The sequence below is a fragment of the Tupaia chinensis genome, unplaced genomic scaffold (assembly GCF_000334495.1).
Source record: "Tupaia chinensis unplaced genomic scaffold, TupChi_1.0 Scaffold000493_1, whole genome shotgun sequence".
NCBI classification, from domain to species: Eukaryota; Metazoa; Chordata; class Mammalia; order Scandentia; family Tupaiidae; genus Tupaia; species Tupaia belangeri.
The window spans coordinates 1,149,849-1,167,336 of record NW_006160005.1 but is presented as its reverse complement, the minus strand read 5'-3'; the positions used below and the strand labels follow the sequence as shown (position 1 = coordinate 1,167,336).

General features: G+C 53.8%; 1 protein-coding gene across 1 annotated transcript in view; it reads right to left on the bottom strand.

The window, feature by feature from the left end:
- Window positions 1-17,488, bottom strand: part of NTN1 (netrin 1) — a gene marked incomplete at its 5' end in the record, with an annotated part of 253,366 nt that overhangs the window by 69,203 nt on the left and 166,675 nt on the right. Inside the window, one exon of the mRNA XM_006156427.2 lies at window positions 539-688. Within this exon, the coding sequence (XP_006156489.1) occupies window positions 539-688 (150 nt within the window). The remainder of the gene's footprint in view (window positions 1-538; window positions 689-17,488) is intronic.

Genomic DNA, 17,488 nt, shown 5'->3' with positions numbered 1-17,488 from the left:
CTCGCACCGGGCACCAGCCCGTTCTTGGCAGAAAAAGGAGAAGATTCAGAGGGTGTTGGAAGCTGTGAGCTCCCACTTCCCGAGGGCTGGGCCTCTCGTGCTGAAATGTCGGCTCCTACTTTTAAGCTTGGTCTTTCTATTTGGAAATTTGAAAGGCTGGTTCCAGCCATCACTGGGGGCAGGGGACAACTGGATTCTCTCAGCAGCGACAGCTGGTGGTACAAGTCCAGCCCAGTTCCGGGGTCAGAGTGGAATGTGAGAATCGGGCCCGCACTGAGAAGAGGGGCTTGCTTACCCCCAGGGGCTGGGAGACTCAGTGTTTGCCAGGAGACAGAGCCACAGAGAAGCTGGCCCTGAGCCCCCAGCGGCTTCTGCCAGAACCCCCAGGCCGGGAGTTTCCAAGGGGCTCTCACTGAGTGCTGGGCACTGAACGCAGAGACGCACGTTGATGAGCACTAAATCCCGGATGTCAGTGACCAGCGCCCACCCAGGGCCCCCCACCCAACCCCAAGCCTTGTAAGGAGGGGCCCCCACATACTGATGCAGGGGGCGATGGGGGACCGGCTCTGCTGGTAGCCTTTGGCACAGCGGTTGCAGGTGATGCCCGTCACGCCGTCCTTGCAGGGGCACTGGCCGGTGGTCTGGTTGCAGGTTTTGCCAGCGGCACCCACGGGGTGGCAATCACAGGCTGCAGAAGACACACAACAGGAGGGTCGAGGTGGGAAGCGGTCAGTGCACACCCTCCCTCGGGCCCATGGACCCCAGCCCAGGGGAAGAGCAGCGATCTGGAGGAGGGGGCAGGCCCGGCCAAGCCCGCACACATTCCAGGAGTGCTGACATACTGGCCATCTGCTGGGAGGGGGGAATGCAGTCAAAACAGACACTTGAAAGGGCTGTTTGGCCACAGGAAGGTGAGGCCTTCTGAAGCCTCAGGAGGAAGGCCTACCTGAAATATGTCTTCCGGAATGCAGTGCCCACAGCCCACGCGTGCGTGGAGGAACACCCCCCTCGGCAGGGTGTGTCTGTGCATTTGTACTCTGAACCCCCTGCCAGCCCCAGGCCCCAGGTCTCCTTGCTCCCTGGTTGCTGCCTGCCTCCCCCTGCTTTGCATCCGGTGAGCTGAGGCTCTGCTTCTGGATCACAAAACCCATAAACTGCGGCACTAGGCCAGGTCCCAGTGACCATGCCATTTAAAGCCCTGTTATAGGTGCAAACAGAACCGGCAAAGTAAAGGACCCTCCCAGGGCCCTGCAGGAAGGGCGTGGCCAGGGTGGGAGGGCAAGAGAGGGCCCCACTTCTCAGGCCAATGGCTGCCGCACCAAAGAGCAGACCCTATCCTGCTCCCTCTGGTTCAGAAAGGGGTAGAGTTGGGGTGCGTGGCCCACCTCATCATGTTGCAACCTGAGGCTCCCCACTGTATTCTAAGGCCCCAATCCCTATGACAGAGCAGCCAGAGGCCTTCGGAAGGTGTCCCACTAACACCGAGAAGCTCAGTGGGTGCGGCCAACAGCAGCTCCATGGCACCAAGATTCCCTGCGGTGTCCCCCTCCCTGACCCAGGCAGTGGGCTCAGAGTGGGGGTGGCGAGCAGGAAGACCTGAGGAGGAGGGGAGCGCCCTGCTTACCCATCCCAAAGGACAGAGGGCCCCCCACGTCCCAGGCAAATGGCTGCCGCACCAAAGAGCAGACCCTATCCTGCTCCCTCTGGTTCAGAAAGGGGTAGAGAGTTGGGGTGCGTGGCCCACCTCATCATGTTGCAACCTGAGGCTCCCCACTGTATTCTAAGGCCCCAATCCCTATGACAGAGCAGCCAGAGGCCTTCGGAAGGTGTCCCACTAACACCGAGAAGCTCAGTGGGTGCGGCCAACAGCAGCTCCATGGCACCAAGATTCCCTGCGGTGTCCCCCTCCCTGACCCAGGCAGTGGGCTCAGAGTGGGGGTGGCGAGCAGGAAGACCTGAGGAGGAGGGGAGCGCCCTGCTTACCCATCCCAAAGGACACCCAGAGAGGGCGGGACACCGTCTACAAGGGCGCATCCTGCAGCCGCTGTGGCTGAGTCACAGCAGCTGCCTCTACTCCACGTGGGGCAGAAATACTCAAGGAAGTGAGAGCAGACCCTGAGACAGCAGGACGCATGAGTCTGCGGGTGAAAATAAGGCCTCTCCCGGCCAGCCTCGGGCCGGGCCGGGCCGGGGCAGCTGATAAGAACGAGGACAAGAAGGAGTAAGGGAGGGAGGGAAACAGAGAGGAGAAGAATGTGAGGAATTGCTTGCTGAAGTTGTGTCTGTCTGGACAGGAGAAAGCTTCTGGAAACACCTGGTGTGAAGGTGCTGGGCATGGGTGCCCCTCTGTGAGGACTGAGGAGGGCAGAGGGACAGGCCCTGGGTGCAGAAGGTAACCCAGAGGACTCAGGCCAGGTCAGTGGACCGTTCTGATTTTGCCCCAGTTGACAGGAGTCATCGCTTTTATTAGGAAATGATCTTCTTAAATCTCCCCTCAGTTCCAGTTCGCTCCCGGTTGTTTGTTTTACTTGTTAGTAAGAAAAGACCCAGCCTGGCGTGCCCACTGGGGGACACTGAGGGTGACGGTGAGGCGGGGAGGGCTGGAGAGGCCTGTGAGTTTTCCCTGCAGCCCTTCAATCCATCCCACGTGGGAAGGGGCCCGAGTATGGGCGGCATCTCCACCCTAGCCGTGTGCTCGTGGAGGGTCACATTACTGGACCCCACTGTCCCAAGCCCCTGAAGGGGACGTGGCATCAGGCAGATGGGGACCCCAGGGGTCCATGCTGGCTGACCCCCACTGGCTGCTTTGCAAGCTTGCTGGGAATCCTCAGACTCATGCCAAGACATTCTTCCCCCGGTGCTGACGGAACACAGCTGTGGACCCGTCATGTCTGGATCCTCTGACTTGGCTAGAGGGAGGTCACAAAAGGTCGCTTGGTCACTGAAGGTTCAGGGCCACGTCACACACGGCACCACCGGAACCGTCAGCCTAGGTCATCGTCTTTATCTTAGCAGGAGCTGGCCCAGAGCAGGCTCAGGGAGAGGGGCAAGAGATGCTACCCTTGTCCTCTGCGTGGCCCTCACAGCTGGCGCCCTGCTCCGTTCCCTGGGCCGCGAGCTGCCAGATCTGCTGGAGCCCACGGCCGTCCAGTCCCGGTGCATCTCGGCAGGGCAGCCCCACGCCTACTTGTGCTGGGCCCATTCTTCAGGTAAACACGAGCTTGTGCTTGGTACCCGGTTTCCAAATCTTCCTCCCAAGGCTCTGTACACAATCTGACCCCTGGTCTGGCCCGACAGAGGCAGCAGCTGACCTGGGCTGCCAGTCTACCCCATCACGGCCCTAGAAAGAGAAATCATCGGGGTCCCAAAGGTGGGGAACCTCGGATAGCACTCGGGTCACCACCAGGGCAGTGTGACCATCCCCAGGCTTCATTCTGTCCTGGGCAGAGCCCTCCTCCAGCTGGGCACCCACATCCTGTAAGCCACTTAGTACATCCACTCTCCTGTAGAGATGCCTGCCAGCTCCCACACACACGGACACAGACCAGAAGCACAGCACACACGTGCACACACATACACATGCAGAGCCGCAGAGGGATGGAGCGAGCTGGGATAATGTGGAAGTCGGGCTCGTGGTGGTCTTCTTTGCAATACGGGTCCGGTGACAGGGACGGGGAGACAGCCTCCCTAATTCTCTGAAAGCACAGTCCGGCTGGAACACCTTCCACCACAGGAACCGGTTCCCCTGGAAGTGGGCCACTTTTCTCAGGGAGGTCAAGCTGCTTGCAGGGTGCAGGCAGCACCTGGTCACAGGAAACAACCCATGCGAGGTTTTTTCCATAAAGAGAAAGATGAGAGCAGGCGGAAGCTGGGTTCCTGAGAACGCAGGGGGATCAAGTTTCCCACAAACAGGGCAGGCAGGAGCTCCTCCCCGTGAAGGGCAGGAGCCAGGATGTCCTTGCTCTGGGCCATCAGACGGGGATGCACACCACAGAGGACCCCAGAGGTTTCAGATGGGCGGCCGAGGATCCAGGTCTGGACCCCGCCCTCCTGGCGATACCGGGTTAGTGCTTTCCTGTCTCAAGCATGGGTGACTCCTCATCTGTGAGGACAGAAGTCTACACTCCAGTAAAGTCACTTCCAACAAAGGCTTCGTTTCCATATTGACTCCAAAGGACTCAGGGCAGCGGCCTGCTCTGGGGATCCCCACTCCCACTGCTGCTATCAGGGTCCTGCTGCAGGGCCCTCCAGGCCTCCTGTGTGCGCCATGACAGCCCTGGCTGCGAGAGCACCACCTGCAGTGAGCTGCGAGCCCTTGTTCCGACAGCCGGTCAGTCAACAGAAGGGCGTCAAGGACTTCGCTGAGCACTGGCAGGCTGACCCGGAAGGCACATGACTGCTCCAGACTTCTTGGCCTGTGCAGAGGCCTCTGCCCTGTTCTCTCCGCTGTCTCTGTCCTGATCCTGGCAGGCCCACAGCCTCACCTGGGGCGGCCTTTCCACTGCGTTGGCCCCGCGGCATTCTCAAAGTCCACCTGGGGCTCCTTCCGGGAGCTCTAGCCTCTTCCCCTGAGGATCCTGGCTTCGTGGACCCTTGGATCAGGCAGGACCCTCAAATGGCAGTGACCTCCCAACACTTGCTCGTGGAGGAGAAGGGAAGGGAGCAGCTCCAGGCCGGACAAGGACACCAGAACAGACGGCAGCACCCCACTTCAGACAGCATGGTGCCCCACCCAGGCCTCAGCAGCCATGAACAGCTCCCAGCCTGGCCTCCTGCTAGGGCTGAAGTGTATCCTCCCCATCTCAGACCCACAAGCTGATGCCCCAACCCTTGTATCCCGGGATGGTATGAACTTGGAAACAAGGTCTTTTTTTTCTTTTTCTTTTTCTTTTTTTGGAGAGGATTTTGCTATAGGGCGCATGCACTCGCCAGACAGAGAGAGACTGAGAGACAGAAAGGGAGAAATCACCCCCCCCAGGGGGGATGGCCATGCCACAATCCCTTCTCCTCCATTCTCCTCTCGGGATCTTGGGCACGCACGCACATGCACCCGGCATGGGTTTAAGCCACCGGGCCCGGGACTCGAACTGCGGTCGACTATGTGGGAGTCCAGTGACATAGTCATTACGCCAACTGCTGGTCCCGAAACACGGTCTTTAAAAAGGGTGACTGGGCCAGATCACAGCATAGTGGTTAAGGCAGCTGGATCCCATGTGCTCACTGCGTGGTTCAAGTCCTGGACCTAGAGTCTTGAAAAACAAACTGGGTGCTTGTGTGTGTTCCCCAAATTCTAAGAGGAGAATGGAGAAGGGAATGTAGCATGGCCATCCCCCCCCACCCCGAGGATGTTTTCTCGCTCTCCCTCTCTCCCACCCTCTGTGTCTCTGTCTCTTGCCCTCCAGCATTTTTTTTTTCTTAGAGAGATTTTTGCTATAGGGAGCATGAGCTCGCTGGAGAGACAGAGAGACAGAAAGCGAGAAATCACCCCCCAGGGGGGATGGCCATGCCACAATCCCTTCTCCTCCATTCTCCTCTTGGGATCTTGGGCACGCACGCACACACGCCCAGCATGAGTTTAAGCCACCGGGTCCGGGACGTGAACCGCAGTCGACTACGTGGGAGTCCAGCGACATAGCCATTACGCTAACTGCTGGTCCCAAAGTTTATTTGTTTTAAAAGAGTGATTAAGTTAAAATGAGGTCAGTAGGATGGCCTCTTGTCCAAAAAACTAGCCTTCTTATAAGAAAAAGGGGATTAGGGGGACACAGACGCACACCACGAGAAGACCACGGAAGACACAGAAAGAAGGCGATCATCTACAGGCCAAGGAGAAAGGCCTGGGAGATCCTTCCTTCACGGACCTAGAAGAGACCAGCCCTGCTGACACCTCGGTCGTAGACTTCTGGCCTCCACACCTGAGAGAGTAAACTCCTTGTTGGCTCAGCCACCCAGACCGTGGTTCTGTGCAGACAGATGCCCGTGAGCCTCAGGTAAGCACTTTCCTCCCTGGGGACTCTCCCCAGCCCCTGCCCAAACTCAGGGGACGACTATCCTGCCACTCAGCTCAGGTCCCCGTCGTGCCCGGCGCCCCTGTGGGAGGCACCACCTTGCTGGGGACAGGAAACCTCCATGGCCGGCGTCTCTGAGGGCCCCAAGACCTCAGCAGGCTAGCTGGGCCCAGCAGGATCAGGGCTTCCAAGAGCTCTGGAGTCCCTCCCAGCCTAATTCCCAGCAGTTCTCCGGCTCTCGGATGTTACTCTGAGGACCGTATACAAAGGGGCAGTCAGCAGAGGTCCCAGGGGTTTGGGCCGCTGAGTCCCTGGCCTACCAGGGAGCTGGTCGGGGCCAGGGAAGTGTCCTGCAGTGGGAGCTCCTGCCAGGGGCCCACCCCATGAGCAGCCCCACCCTTGCCGGCCTAGAGCAGGGTTCACCTCTGTTCCCTCTTTGAAGAAGGCGGTGCTCAAATGTCAGGCCCTGGAGCACCCCTCACTGAAGTTCAGTGGGAAGACTCCCTTTCTAGCACTCACGAGGCCTTCAGGGTGCAGAAGAAACCAGCAGGCAGAGATAGCCTGTCTCGATTCTGCGGCTGCTTTATCAGTGAACAGGGGAATGTCTCTGGGTTCCCTGGCGTGGCTGATCCTTCCAGCCAATCACAGACTCCACGTTCTGCAGCTCACACAGAAGCTAGAACTGCCTGTGACCCTCCAGGGTTAGGGGGAGACATTCTTCTCTGCTTTAAGCAGGACAGGTTTGTACACCTGCACACCATCCCCAAGGGAGGCAGGGCAGGCCTGGCCCTGGGACGGGCCCTGGCACACGGACTGGGCTGACCTCTAGCTGCTGCAGTGTGGCCATCCGATGAGAACAGCCCAGGAAGACTGGAAGGGAAGTTGTCATCTGAACACATCCCATGCCCCCGTGTGTGTTGGGTCTCTCAGGAGAAGCCGGGTGGGACCTTCCTAGAGGTGGCACTGGGGAGCCATTCAGCATAAAGGGGCATCCAAGTACCTGCTGCTTCCCCACTCCCCAAAACAGGATATGAAGGACCAGCAGCCGAGAGCCGAAAGGTGCAGAAGCTGGCAAAGGCCGGCAGGACGTTCTGACACCTGACGAAAGGTGACGGGGCAGCACCAGATGGACAGCGCAATCGCGGGGGCTGGGGCGATTCAGAGAGGTGGAGGGGGTCTGAATGCTGACCCAGGGGGCTGTCGCTAAGTGAGCTCAGAACTTCGAGTCACAGCAGATGGAAACGAGGAGGCCCAAAGTCACAGTGTCACAGAGCCCTAAAGAAGTCTCTTACGATTGTTACTATCATTTCATTTGCACAGAATAAATTTCTCCTTTTTTTGGCGTAAGTTCTATGGGTTTTGGCACATGCTGAGATTTTTTTTTTTTTTTTAAGTTTGAAGGCACCCCTCTCACCATGGAAAATGGTCACACTGCAATCCCTTCTCCTCCATCTTCCCCTCCCCTCAGGATTTTGGGGAGAGGACGCACGTGAGCACACATGCACACAGGCCTGGCGTGTTTCTCAAGTCTCTGGGTCTAGGACTCAAACCGCAGGTCAGCCATGAGGGATCCAGCCATCTTAACCCGCCATGCCATGGCTGGCCCACATGCATGGGTTCTTGCAGCCACCACCACAGACAAGATTCGGGACACTCTAGCGCTCCCAAGAACTCCCTGCTTCTCCTCTGTCATCAGCCTCCCACCTCCGTTCCCGGTCACCACTGATCTGTCCCCTGCCCCTAGAGTGTCACTTTCTCCAGAATGTCTTATCCCACATCATACATATGTATGACATCTGTGTTTACAACTGTACAAATGGGGTCATACAGGGGGGTGTAATCTCTGGAGACTGCCCTCTCACACTTAGCTAGACACCCGTGATTCAGTCACGTTGCTGTGATCAGGAGCGTGTGCATTTTCTTTTCTTTTTTAATTTTAAAAAATTTTATAGAGACAGTGGAAGAGAAGAGGGAGAAGACTCGAGTGAAAGCAGACATTGAACAGAATTTTATTTTTGGGGGGGAGGTTTTTTTGCTATAGGGCATGTGCGCTTGCCAGAAAGACAGACAGAGACAGAGAGACAGAAAGTGAGAAATCACCCTCCAGGGGGGATGGCCATGCCACAATCCCTTCTCCTCCATTCTCCTCTCGGGATCTTGGGCATGCACACACACGCACCCAGCATTAGGTTTAAGCCACCAGGTCCGGGACTTGAACTGCAGTCGACTACGTGGGAGTCCAGCGACATAGCCATTACGCCAACTGCTGATCCTGCAGAGCGCATGCATTCTCACAGCTGAGTCGTCCCATCGATTGGCATGCCTTTCTGTTTGTTTTTCCACTCATCCCATGAAGCACACTTGGATTGTTTCCAGTTTTCAGCAATTATGGATAATTGCTGAATATAAACATCCATATACAGGTTTTGATGTGAACATCTTTTTTTCTTTCTTTCTTTTTTTTTTCTTTCTTTTTTTTTTTTTTTTTTTTTGTTTTTTGAGAGAAAGAGAGAGATTTTGCTATAGGGCAAGTGTGCTTGCTGGAGACACAGAAACAGAAAGAGAGAAAGTGAGAAATCACCCCCCAGAGGGATGGCCACACCACAACCCCTTCTCCTCCATTCTCCTCTTGGGATTTTGGGCACGCAGGCCTAGCCTGGCATGAGTTTCAAGCTGCTGGGTGCGGGCCTTGACCCGTAGTCAACCGTGTGGGGATCCAGCACCTTAGCCACTGAGCCACCTACTGCTTTTGTGAATATCAATTTTCATTTTATTCTACTTTTCCAGAGGGCGTGTGTCCATGCTAGATAATGACAGTGAGACAGAGAAAGAGGGGGAAAGAGAAGGCACTCCCTCAGCGGGGTGTGGTCACACCACAAAACCATTCTCCATTTCTCCATCCTGTCAAGATCTTGGGCACGCACACACACACAAACACACATGTGCTTAGCATGTTTTTCAAGCCACCAGGTCTGGGATTCAAACTGAAGTCAGCCACAGGGCATCTAGTGCCCTTACCACGGGGCTGGCCCGTCACTTTTCGTTTCTACAGGATAAATACCCAAGAGTGACTTGCTGGGTGTTATAGCAAGTCTGTTGAACTTCATAAGAACCGCAGGGCTGTTTTCCAGAGCAGCTGTGCCACTTCACCAGCAGGACATGAGCATTCCATCGGTTCCCCGTCCTCACCAGCACTTGGTATCACGAGCGCTTTTTATTTTCAATGAATGGGATCTCCTTGTGGTTCGAATTTGCATTTCCCTAATGACTAACGTGGTTTCACGTATTTATTTGCCATCCATCTATCTTCAGGGATGTGTCTTTTCACTTATCTTGCCCATTTTTAACTGGATTGTTTGTTTCTTTTTGGAGTGTTTTTGTTTCATTTTATTTTGTTCTGTTTTTCTTTCTTTCCTTCTTCCATGAGCAAGAGAGACAGAGTGTGAGAAAGAAAGAGACAGGCAATCCCAATAGGTTCTCAATGCCACGATCCGCCCCCAGCTCTGGCCAGTCCTGAATGGCAGGCACACGGGTGCCTGGTGTGTTCAGGAGATCTCCAGGTGCTAACGCAGGACCCTCCCGAGTTGACCTCACAGAGCACCCTTTCGCCACTTCACTATCACCCTCTTGTTGAGTTCTGAGAACTCTTCAGATGGTCTGGATTCAAGTTCTTCGTGGAATATGGGGTGTCCACGTATTCTCTCCTCATACGTGGCTTGTGTTATAGAAGGCACTTTTATAAAAAAGGAAGCTGGGTGTATCCCTCAGGTCACCCTTCTTGAAGCCTTCTGGTAGGTTCTACTGCTTAGAATAAGACCCATCTCCTCACTAGGCTCCAATGCGCTGCCCCTGCCCTTCTCTGCCCTCCATTCTGACCAAGGCCCCCAGCCCTAGTCCTGTGTCCAGACTTTGGTCCTGCCTGGAATGTTCTTCCCTCCTCTTCCTCTTTTCTCCCAGGTCTCATCTCAAATGTTCTGTGCTCCGCCAGCACCAGGCCACCTGGAGGAGCAGCTTCCCCTGCTTCATTCTCTTTCCTCTGTTTGGTTCCTCCCTGTACCTCACCACAATCTAGAATTACCTTTTCTTCTTTGTTTATTGTCTACCTTCCACCAGAACTCAAGCTCCAGGGGTCACCAAAATAACCTCAGGGCCTGGCACATAGTAGGTGGTCAATAAACACCTGCAGACTAAAGGCATGAATAGTTACCAATCTGAATGCAGCTCAGGGCCAATCGGTTGCCCTTTCCCGGGCGGGCGCTGAGCATCTGGAGGGAAGAATGAGGAGCTGAGCAGAGGAATGAGGAGCTGAGCGGGAATGATAATCCCCTCATATCCCAGGTCATCCGCAACCTCCACTAGGAACACTCTCCACCCTCAAATTCTCCATGCTAATGAGGGAGCGAAGATCCGCAGATAAGCCCCAAACTTCGCATCAGCTGTCTGTGTCAGCCTTCTCCAAATCTGACTTTCCTTTCTGCCAGCAGTTGCTAACTAGACACAAAAGAATAAATGTTTCAAGTTGCAGGGCCCCGACTTTCTCTGCCATTTTCAGATCAAGGTGCGGACAGCAGGAAGTGGAGGGGGAGGGGAGCCCCATAATCCCAAACTGGGTTATTTGACCCTCCGTGATCTAGTTAACTATAGTCTTCCTGCACCTGTTTTACAGCTGCAGGTCCTGCAAATGGCTGTGTGTGTGTGTGTGTGTGTGTGTGTGTTTGTGTGTGTGCAGAGAATGTGTGAGCGCCTGCACGCACAGTCTCGGGGCAGGAGGGCAGGGGCAAGGCCCTGGGCTGCAGGACTGCGGAGGCCAGCTCAGGCCTCCCATCTGGCTCCAAGCCCCAGTCTGGCAGGGAGCCCTCTGATGCTACCTGGTCTTTCTCTTTTTTCTTTCTTTCTTTCCTTTTCTTTTCTTTTTCTTTTTCTTTTCTCTCTCTTTTTTTTTTTTTTTTTTTGATAGATTTTTGCTAAAGGGTACATGCACTCACCAGAGAGATGGAGAAAGAGAGAAAGTGAGAAATCACCCCCCGGGAGTGGGGGGATGGCCACGTGACAATCCCTTCTCCTCCATTTTCCTCTCGGGGTTTTGGGCATGCACACACATGCACCCAGCGTGAGGTTCACACCACTGGGTGTGGTATTTGAACTGCGATAGGCCACGTGAGACTCCAGCACCTTACCACTATGCCGCCTGCTGGCCCCACCTGGTCTTTATTAGTGGCCCTTCCGGAACCGCGCCTGGATGCTCACAGCCCCTCCCCACCTGTCTGCTCAGGGCCTCTGCGAGCAGCTGGGCTGGGGACACATCTCTGCCATTCGATTCGTTTGTCGTCTGTGCTCCCTAAGTGCACAAACCCTTTGCGTGCGATGGCATTAGGAAAGGTCCTCAGGGCCCTGTCCAGGCCTGGGGAAATCAGCCACGAAGTCCACACTGGGGCTGAGCCCTTTGAGCAAGAGAGGCCGGTTCTCCCAAGCACCACCACTCCGGAAAGAATGACGGCAACTGGACGGTCAAAGGAACTGTCCCCACTTCGTGTGTGTGCTGCCATGACAGACGGTTCCGGGGTTTTCATTTCCCTTGACTTGTGCAAATAATTCTAACAGGCTCATCCTGGCAGCGCAGTCCACAGCAAATTGGAACGCAGTGCTGGAAGCCACATGGGTGACCGTGGGTGTGGATCCCCAGGTTGGCCTGAAACACACACATGGGCCCAAGGTCCTGACGAGCTGGAGGGCCGGGGACAGGGGATCTCAGTGTGACAAGACCCTGTCAAGGGTAACCTCCCCACCCCAGTGCATGTGATCTCTTATCACAAATAAAATAAACAAAAACTTTAACAGTAAAAGCACAAACAAGTAATCATAGCACCTAATACAGATGGAACGCATCTATGTGCTGGGGCCTTCTCATCTGCACCATAAGCCTGAGACACAAGGAAGAGGAACTAGTCATAACCCCATTTGCAGAGGAGAAAACTAAAACGTCTTCCCCAGAGGTAGAACTAGAACCTTGGTCTAAATAACTCTGTGCTCTAAAAGTTACATGCTTTTAAAAGCTATTCATCCCAGGGCTAGCAGGTTACATGGTGGTTAGGGCACTGGCCTCCCACATGAGCTTGCTTTCTCATTTTCCCTTTCTCTCTCTCTCTCTCTCTGGTCAAATGAAAAATTAATAATAAAATAAAATAAAATAAAATGAAACTAGATCATTCTTGGGGCCAGCAGTTAGCATAATGGCTATGTTGCTGGACTCCCATGTAGTCAACTGCACTTCAAGTCCTGGACCCGGTGGTTTGAATTGACACCAGGTGCGTGTGCGTGTGTGCCCAAGATTCCAAGAGGAGAATGGAAGAGAAGGGATTGCAGCGTAGCCATCCCCCACCGGGGGGGTAATTTCTCACTTTCTGTCTCTCTGTCTCTCTATCTTTCTGGTGAGCGCACACAACCTATAGCAAAGAAAAAAAAAAAGCTCTCAAAAAAATAATTAAAAAAAAAACTTTAATTAAAAAAAGCTATCCATCCTACACCTGTTCATTGAGGCCCACCCAGTGCTCTCCACCAGCAAGGGCCTGGAAGACACTATTTTCCAAGTAAAATGTCCTCAACACTCTGCCAAGACCAGAACCTTTCACTCGAGGAGCTCAAAGATCAGGAATCTTTTCCGCTGAAGCACAAGGGACCCTTTCAGGATCCTTTAGTGACATCCATGTGGAATCTGGGCCTGAGAGAGGAGGATACTCATGTTCCAGAGAGTGACAAGTGTCACAGAATAATAAACTACAGGGCCAGGCCGAGAAGATCCCATTCCGAATCACAAGATCGGGATCTTCGTTTATGAAGTCCTTAGGAAAAACCACCACTACCTGATTTCCAGGCGCTACCAGCTTCCCCATTAACCAGACCACAAACTTCCCTGTGACAAGAACCTGTCCTGGTGTACCCGGGACCTCGAAGAAGTTGACTAAGAAGAGCACATGGACTGTGGAAATGTCAGAGCTGGAAGGAACTCACAGACCAGAAATCTGAATCTCATTCCACAGACGAGGAGACCGAGGTGTGGAGAGGTCACGTGACTTGGCCAATTGCCCTGCAGACTTTGAATGCGGAGCTGTATCTATAGATAGGGGTTTTCAGAGCCGAGGCTGAGCCCCTCCCCTGGGGGTTCTCTTTCCTGGCGCAGGGTCAGAGGGGGTCACTGCTCTGCCCTGGAGGTGCTGACCTTCCCTCACTGTGTTTGGAGTCAGACCTTGGGGTGGGGTCTCTGTCCTCGAAGCTGGAGCTGCTCTGGCCACTGATCACCTCCCTGCCTCAGATGACCAACCCTTCACCCTGTACCCTCCCCCCAGATGTGATGGGAGATGGTAATGTGAGAAGGGGCCGCAAAATGGAAGGGTGCTCCTGAGGCTTTTGTAGGCCCTGGGGACACCACCTGAGAGCCAGGAAGGCCAAGAGGGGTGAGGTCCCAGGCAGGCAACTAGCTGTGACTAAGCCCTCAAGTGAGCAGATCTACATCCACATGGATACGCATATACAAACACACGTACATGTACATGTGCATGTGCATGCATGAATGCACATGCACACACACACACAGTCTGGCAATGATGATCATATGTTGTCATGCCTTGACCTGGACATTGTGACATCAGATCACACGAGCTCAGCTCCCAGCCTGCCTGGCAAAATTTTTAAATGTTGGGGGGTGGGGCAGTAGGTGGTATAGTGATTAAGGTGCTTGACTCCCACTCGGGGATGCCTGCGGTTCAAGTCCTGGACCCAGGACTTGAAATTCCTACCAGGTGCACATACATGTGTGCCCACAATCCCAAGAGGAGAATGGAGAAGAAGGGATTGCGGCGTGGCCACCCTCCCAGGGAGTGATTTCTCACTTTCTCTCTCTGTGTCTCTGGCAAATACACATGCACATGCAAAAATCTCTCTTAAAAAAAAAATACAGGGGGCCAGAGACCAGCAGTTAGCATAATGGCTATATCGCTGTACTCCCGTGTAGTTGACCGTGGTTCGAGTCCCGGACCTGGCGGCTTAAACTCACGCCTGGTGCGTGTGTATGCATGCCTAAGATCCCGAGAGGAGAATGGAGGAGAAGGGACTGTGGCGTGGACATCCCCCCTGGGTGGTGATTTCTTGCTTTCTGTCTCTCTGTCTCTCTCTGTCTTCCTGGCAAGTGCACGTGCCCTATAGCAAAAACCTCTCCAAAAAAATTTAAAAATACAGGGGGCCAATAGGTGGTGTGCCAGTTAAGGGTGCTGGATTCCCACATGGCCGACTGTGGTTTGAGTCCTGGCCCTGGCTTTCTCGCTTTCCCATTCTTTCTCTGTTTCTCTCTAGCCAAATTAAAAAATAATAATAACAAATAGAATTAAATAAATATTTTTGAGAGGTGTTTGCTATAGGGCATGTGCGTTCACCAGAAAGACAGAGAGAGACAGACAGAAAGTGAGAAATCACCCCCAGGGAGGGTGGTCACGCCACAATCCCTTTTCCTTCATTCCCTCTCGGGATCTTGGGCACATACACACACACACGCCCGGCGTGAGCTTAAGCCACTGGGTCTGGGACTCGAACTGCAGTCGACTACATGGGAGTCCAGCGACATAGCCATTAAGCCAACTGCTAGTCTCCTCTTTTTTAAAAATGTAGGTGGAGGTACAAGGGTAAAACACCACCCTCTATAAGGCTGGCCCACATGGAAATGTTCCAGATTTGCATCTAGAGATCTGCCTGAACACGCCAGGCACACAGGTGCCCGTAATCCAGATGGCTGAAGCTGAGAGTGGACTGCTGTTGCAGTGCTGCCTCTGTCTCTCTCTCTTGCAAAAAATAAATAAATGATAAAAAAAAATAGATTTAAAAAGTTTACATTTTAAATACACCCCTCCCTAGTTTTCATGAAAAGAGTCATAAATATATTTAAATTCATTGGTCATAAATCTCTCCCCTCACAAGAATAACTGCGAGGGACTGGGCCACCTGTGAGCCCCAACACCACAGAAAGCGACTTGGCACCTCATTTCTTCCTCTCCTACATGGCTCCTTGCCTCAGCCTTGGCGACACATGGGAATCACCTGGGACGCTTTCCCAGGTCCCAATACCCTAGTCTCATCCGGACCCACCAGTTAAACCAGAAGCTCTGTGTCTGGGGGTGGGATGCAAACGGGAGTACTTTTAAACTCCCCAGAGGATTCCAAGGTACAGCCAGGGCACAAACAAGAGACAAAAATGCTGATGGTACTGTGAAGTGAGGGTCAAGAACCAAGGATGAGGGGCCAGCAGGTAGCAGAGTGGTCAAGGTGCTGGACTCCCACATGGCCAACCACAGTTCAAGTCCTGAACCCACCTGCCTGAAAGTCATGCCAGGTGCATGTGCGTGCATGCCCCAAATCCCAAGAGCAGAATGGAGGAGAAAGGATTGTGGTATGGCCATCCCCCTTGGGGGGTGATTTCTTGCTTTCTGTCTCTCTGTCTGGCAAGTACAGGCACCCTATAGCAAAAATGTCTCGAAAAGAAGGAAGGAAGGAAGAAAAGAAGGAAGGAAGGAAGGAAGGAAGGAAGGAAGGAAGGAAGGAAGGAGGGAGGGAGGGAAGGAGGGAGCAGCAAGAAGAGAGAGGGGGAGAGAGAGGAAGGGAGAGGGAGAGAGAGGGAGAGGGAGGGAGGGGGGGAGGGAAGAAAGAAGGAAGAAAGAGAGAGAGAGAGAGAGAAAGAAAGAAAGAAAGAAAGAAAGAAAGAAAGAAAGAAAGAAAGAAAGAAAGAAAGAAAGAAAGAAAGAAAGAAAGAGAAAGAAAGAAAGAAAAAGAAAGAACCAAGCACCTGGCATGAAAAAAGGGTGGGGGAGGAGAAGGAGGAGGCCACAGTGGCCCAGGGACCCAGAGGGGCAGGACTGAGGTGCTCTGCCTGCCCACCCTTGGCACGGCTGCCAGAACGAAGGGGTGGGTGGGGGCAGCAAGAGCGCACTGGCCAAGACAGCGAGGACATCTCACGCTTCCGCCCGCGGTTGGACACCTTCTGAGCAGCCTCCATTCAGCCGCGGTAGCTGTGGGCTTGAAGGGGCCAGGGCCAGGGCAGGGAATGAATGAAACGAAACGGGCTGCTCAGTGAGATGGAACGCACACCCTTTGTAACGGATGCTAGATGCTCACTCTCACGGCAACTGGGTTCACGGGAGACTCCCGGAATGTCTTTATCCATCACAGATGGTTTGCGATGATGATCAATTAATATTGTTATCAATAGAAGCATGGTTGAAAGGGTTAAAAAGCAACGTCTTCTTTGCCAGCTCTAAGAAAGAAACAGCCCCCAAAGTCCATAAAGAAGACAAATGGTAAACAAAACCTCCTATCTTTTGACAGATTCCAGGACGAGTATCATTCACAAACCATTCTGTAGAGAAAGGGGCGAAATTTATCTCATCTGACTTTGTATAGGACAACAGCCCACACCATAATGAGGGCGTCCCGGCGCTGTGAAATCGTGCTGAATAGCTGGAGGGTGCAGCCGCCTGTTCCCCGGGCATGTTTATTACAGCCCTTTGTACGCACCAGCCCTGCCAGCCTCGGTTCGCTTCTCAACTAGAGGAGGCCAGAAAGAACCCAACAAATTTGTTGCTATGAAACTTCTCAAATGGGGGACTGCATAATACAGTTTGGAATCGAATGTCCTTGCTCCAAGCTGTCTGTGTCTGGGTCCACCCCTGCTCTAACTAAACAAGGTCCCGAGCCAGCCAATCACCATGAGTGTATGGGTGGCCTCGGCCCCCTGCCCGGCCCCGCCCAGCCCTGGGTAGTCAGGGGGTAAGGAGGGCCCCAGTGGCTTCTTCCAAGCCAACTCGGGAGTCCAGAGCCATTGCCAGTCATGCCAGCTCCCCTGTGAAACGTGTCTGAAACAAAGCGAAGAAGCGAGCCCTTTACCTGAGGGTGTGTGATGGGGCTCCCTGTGGTCAGTCAACCTCAGAAGCCAGGGCCTGTGAGGTTTTGGAAGCCTCTGAGAATTAGCCATCAAAGATCAAACTGCTGGAGCCAAGGTGCTTCCACCCAAGGAACCATTCTCCCTCCCCCCCCACACACACAGTTTATTCATCCATTTCCTGAAAGAGAGAGAAAGCGGTTCCCCCAAAAGGGTCCTCATACTGATCCACTCCCACCCTCAGGTAGCCCCGATCTTGGGCACAGGGAGACCCCTGGATGCAAACCCAGGACATTCCTGGGTTAGTCCAACACTGCAGAACACTATCGCTGGGCCCCCAAGGAACCATGTCCTTCGACCACAAGGCAGAAGACGTCCAAGGTGGTGGTGTGGGGGTGTGACCTTGTGTGATGATCTGAAGTCCCCATGCTGGTATCAAACTTCTCCTAATGCTGGTTCCCACCAAGACCTCAGGGTGTCTTTTTAGTGGGAAGTGTCCCTTGGGAGACCTAAGGAATCCAAGTTCCCGCATCCCCGATGACACCAGGAAAGGGAGTTGTAG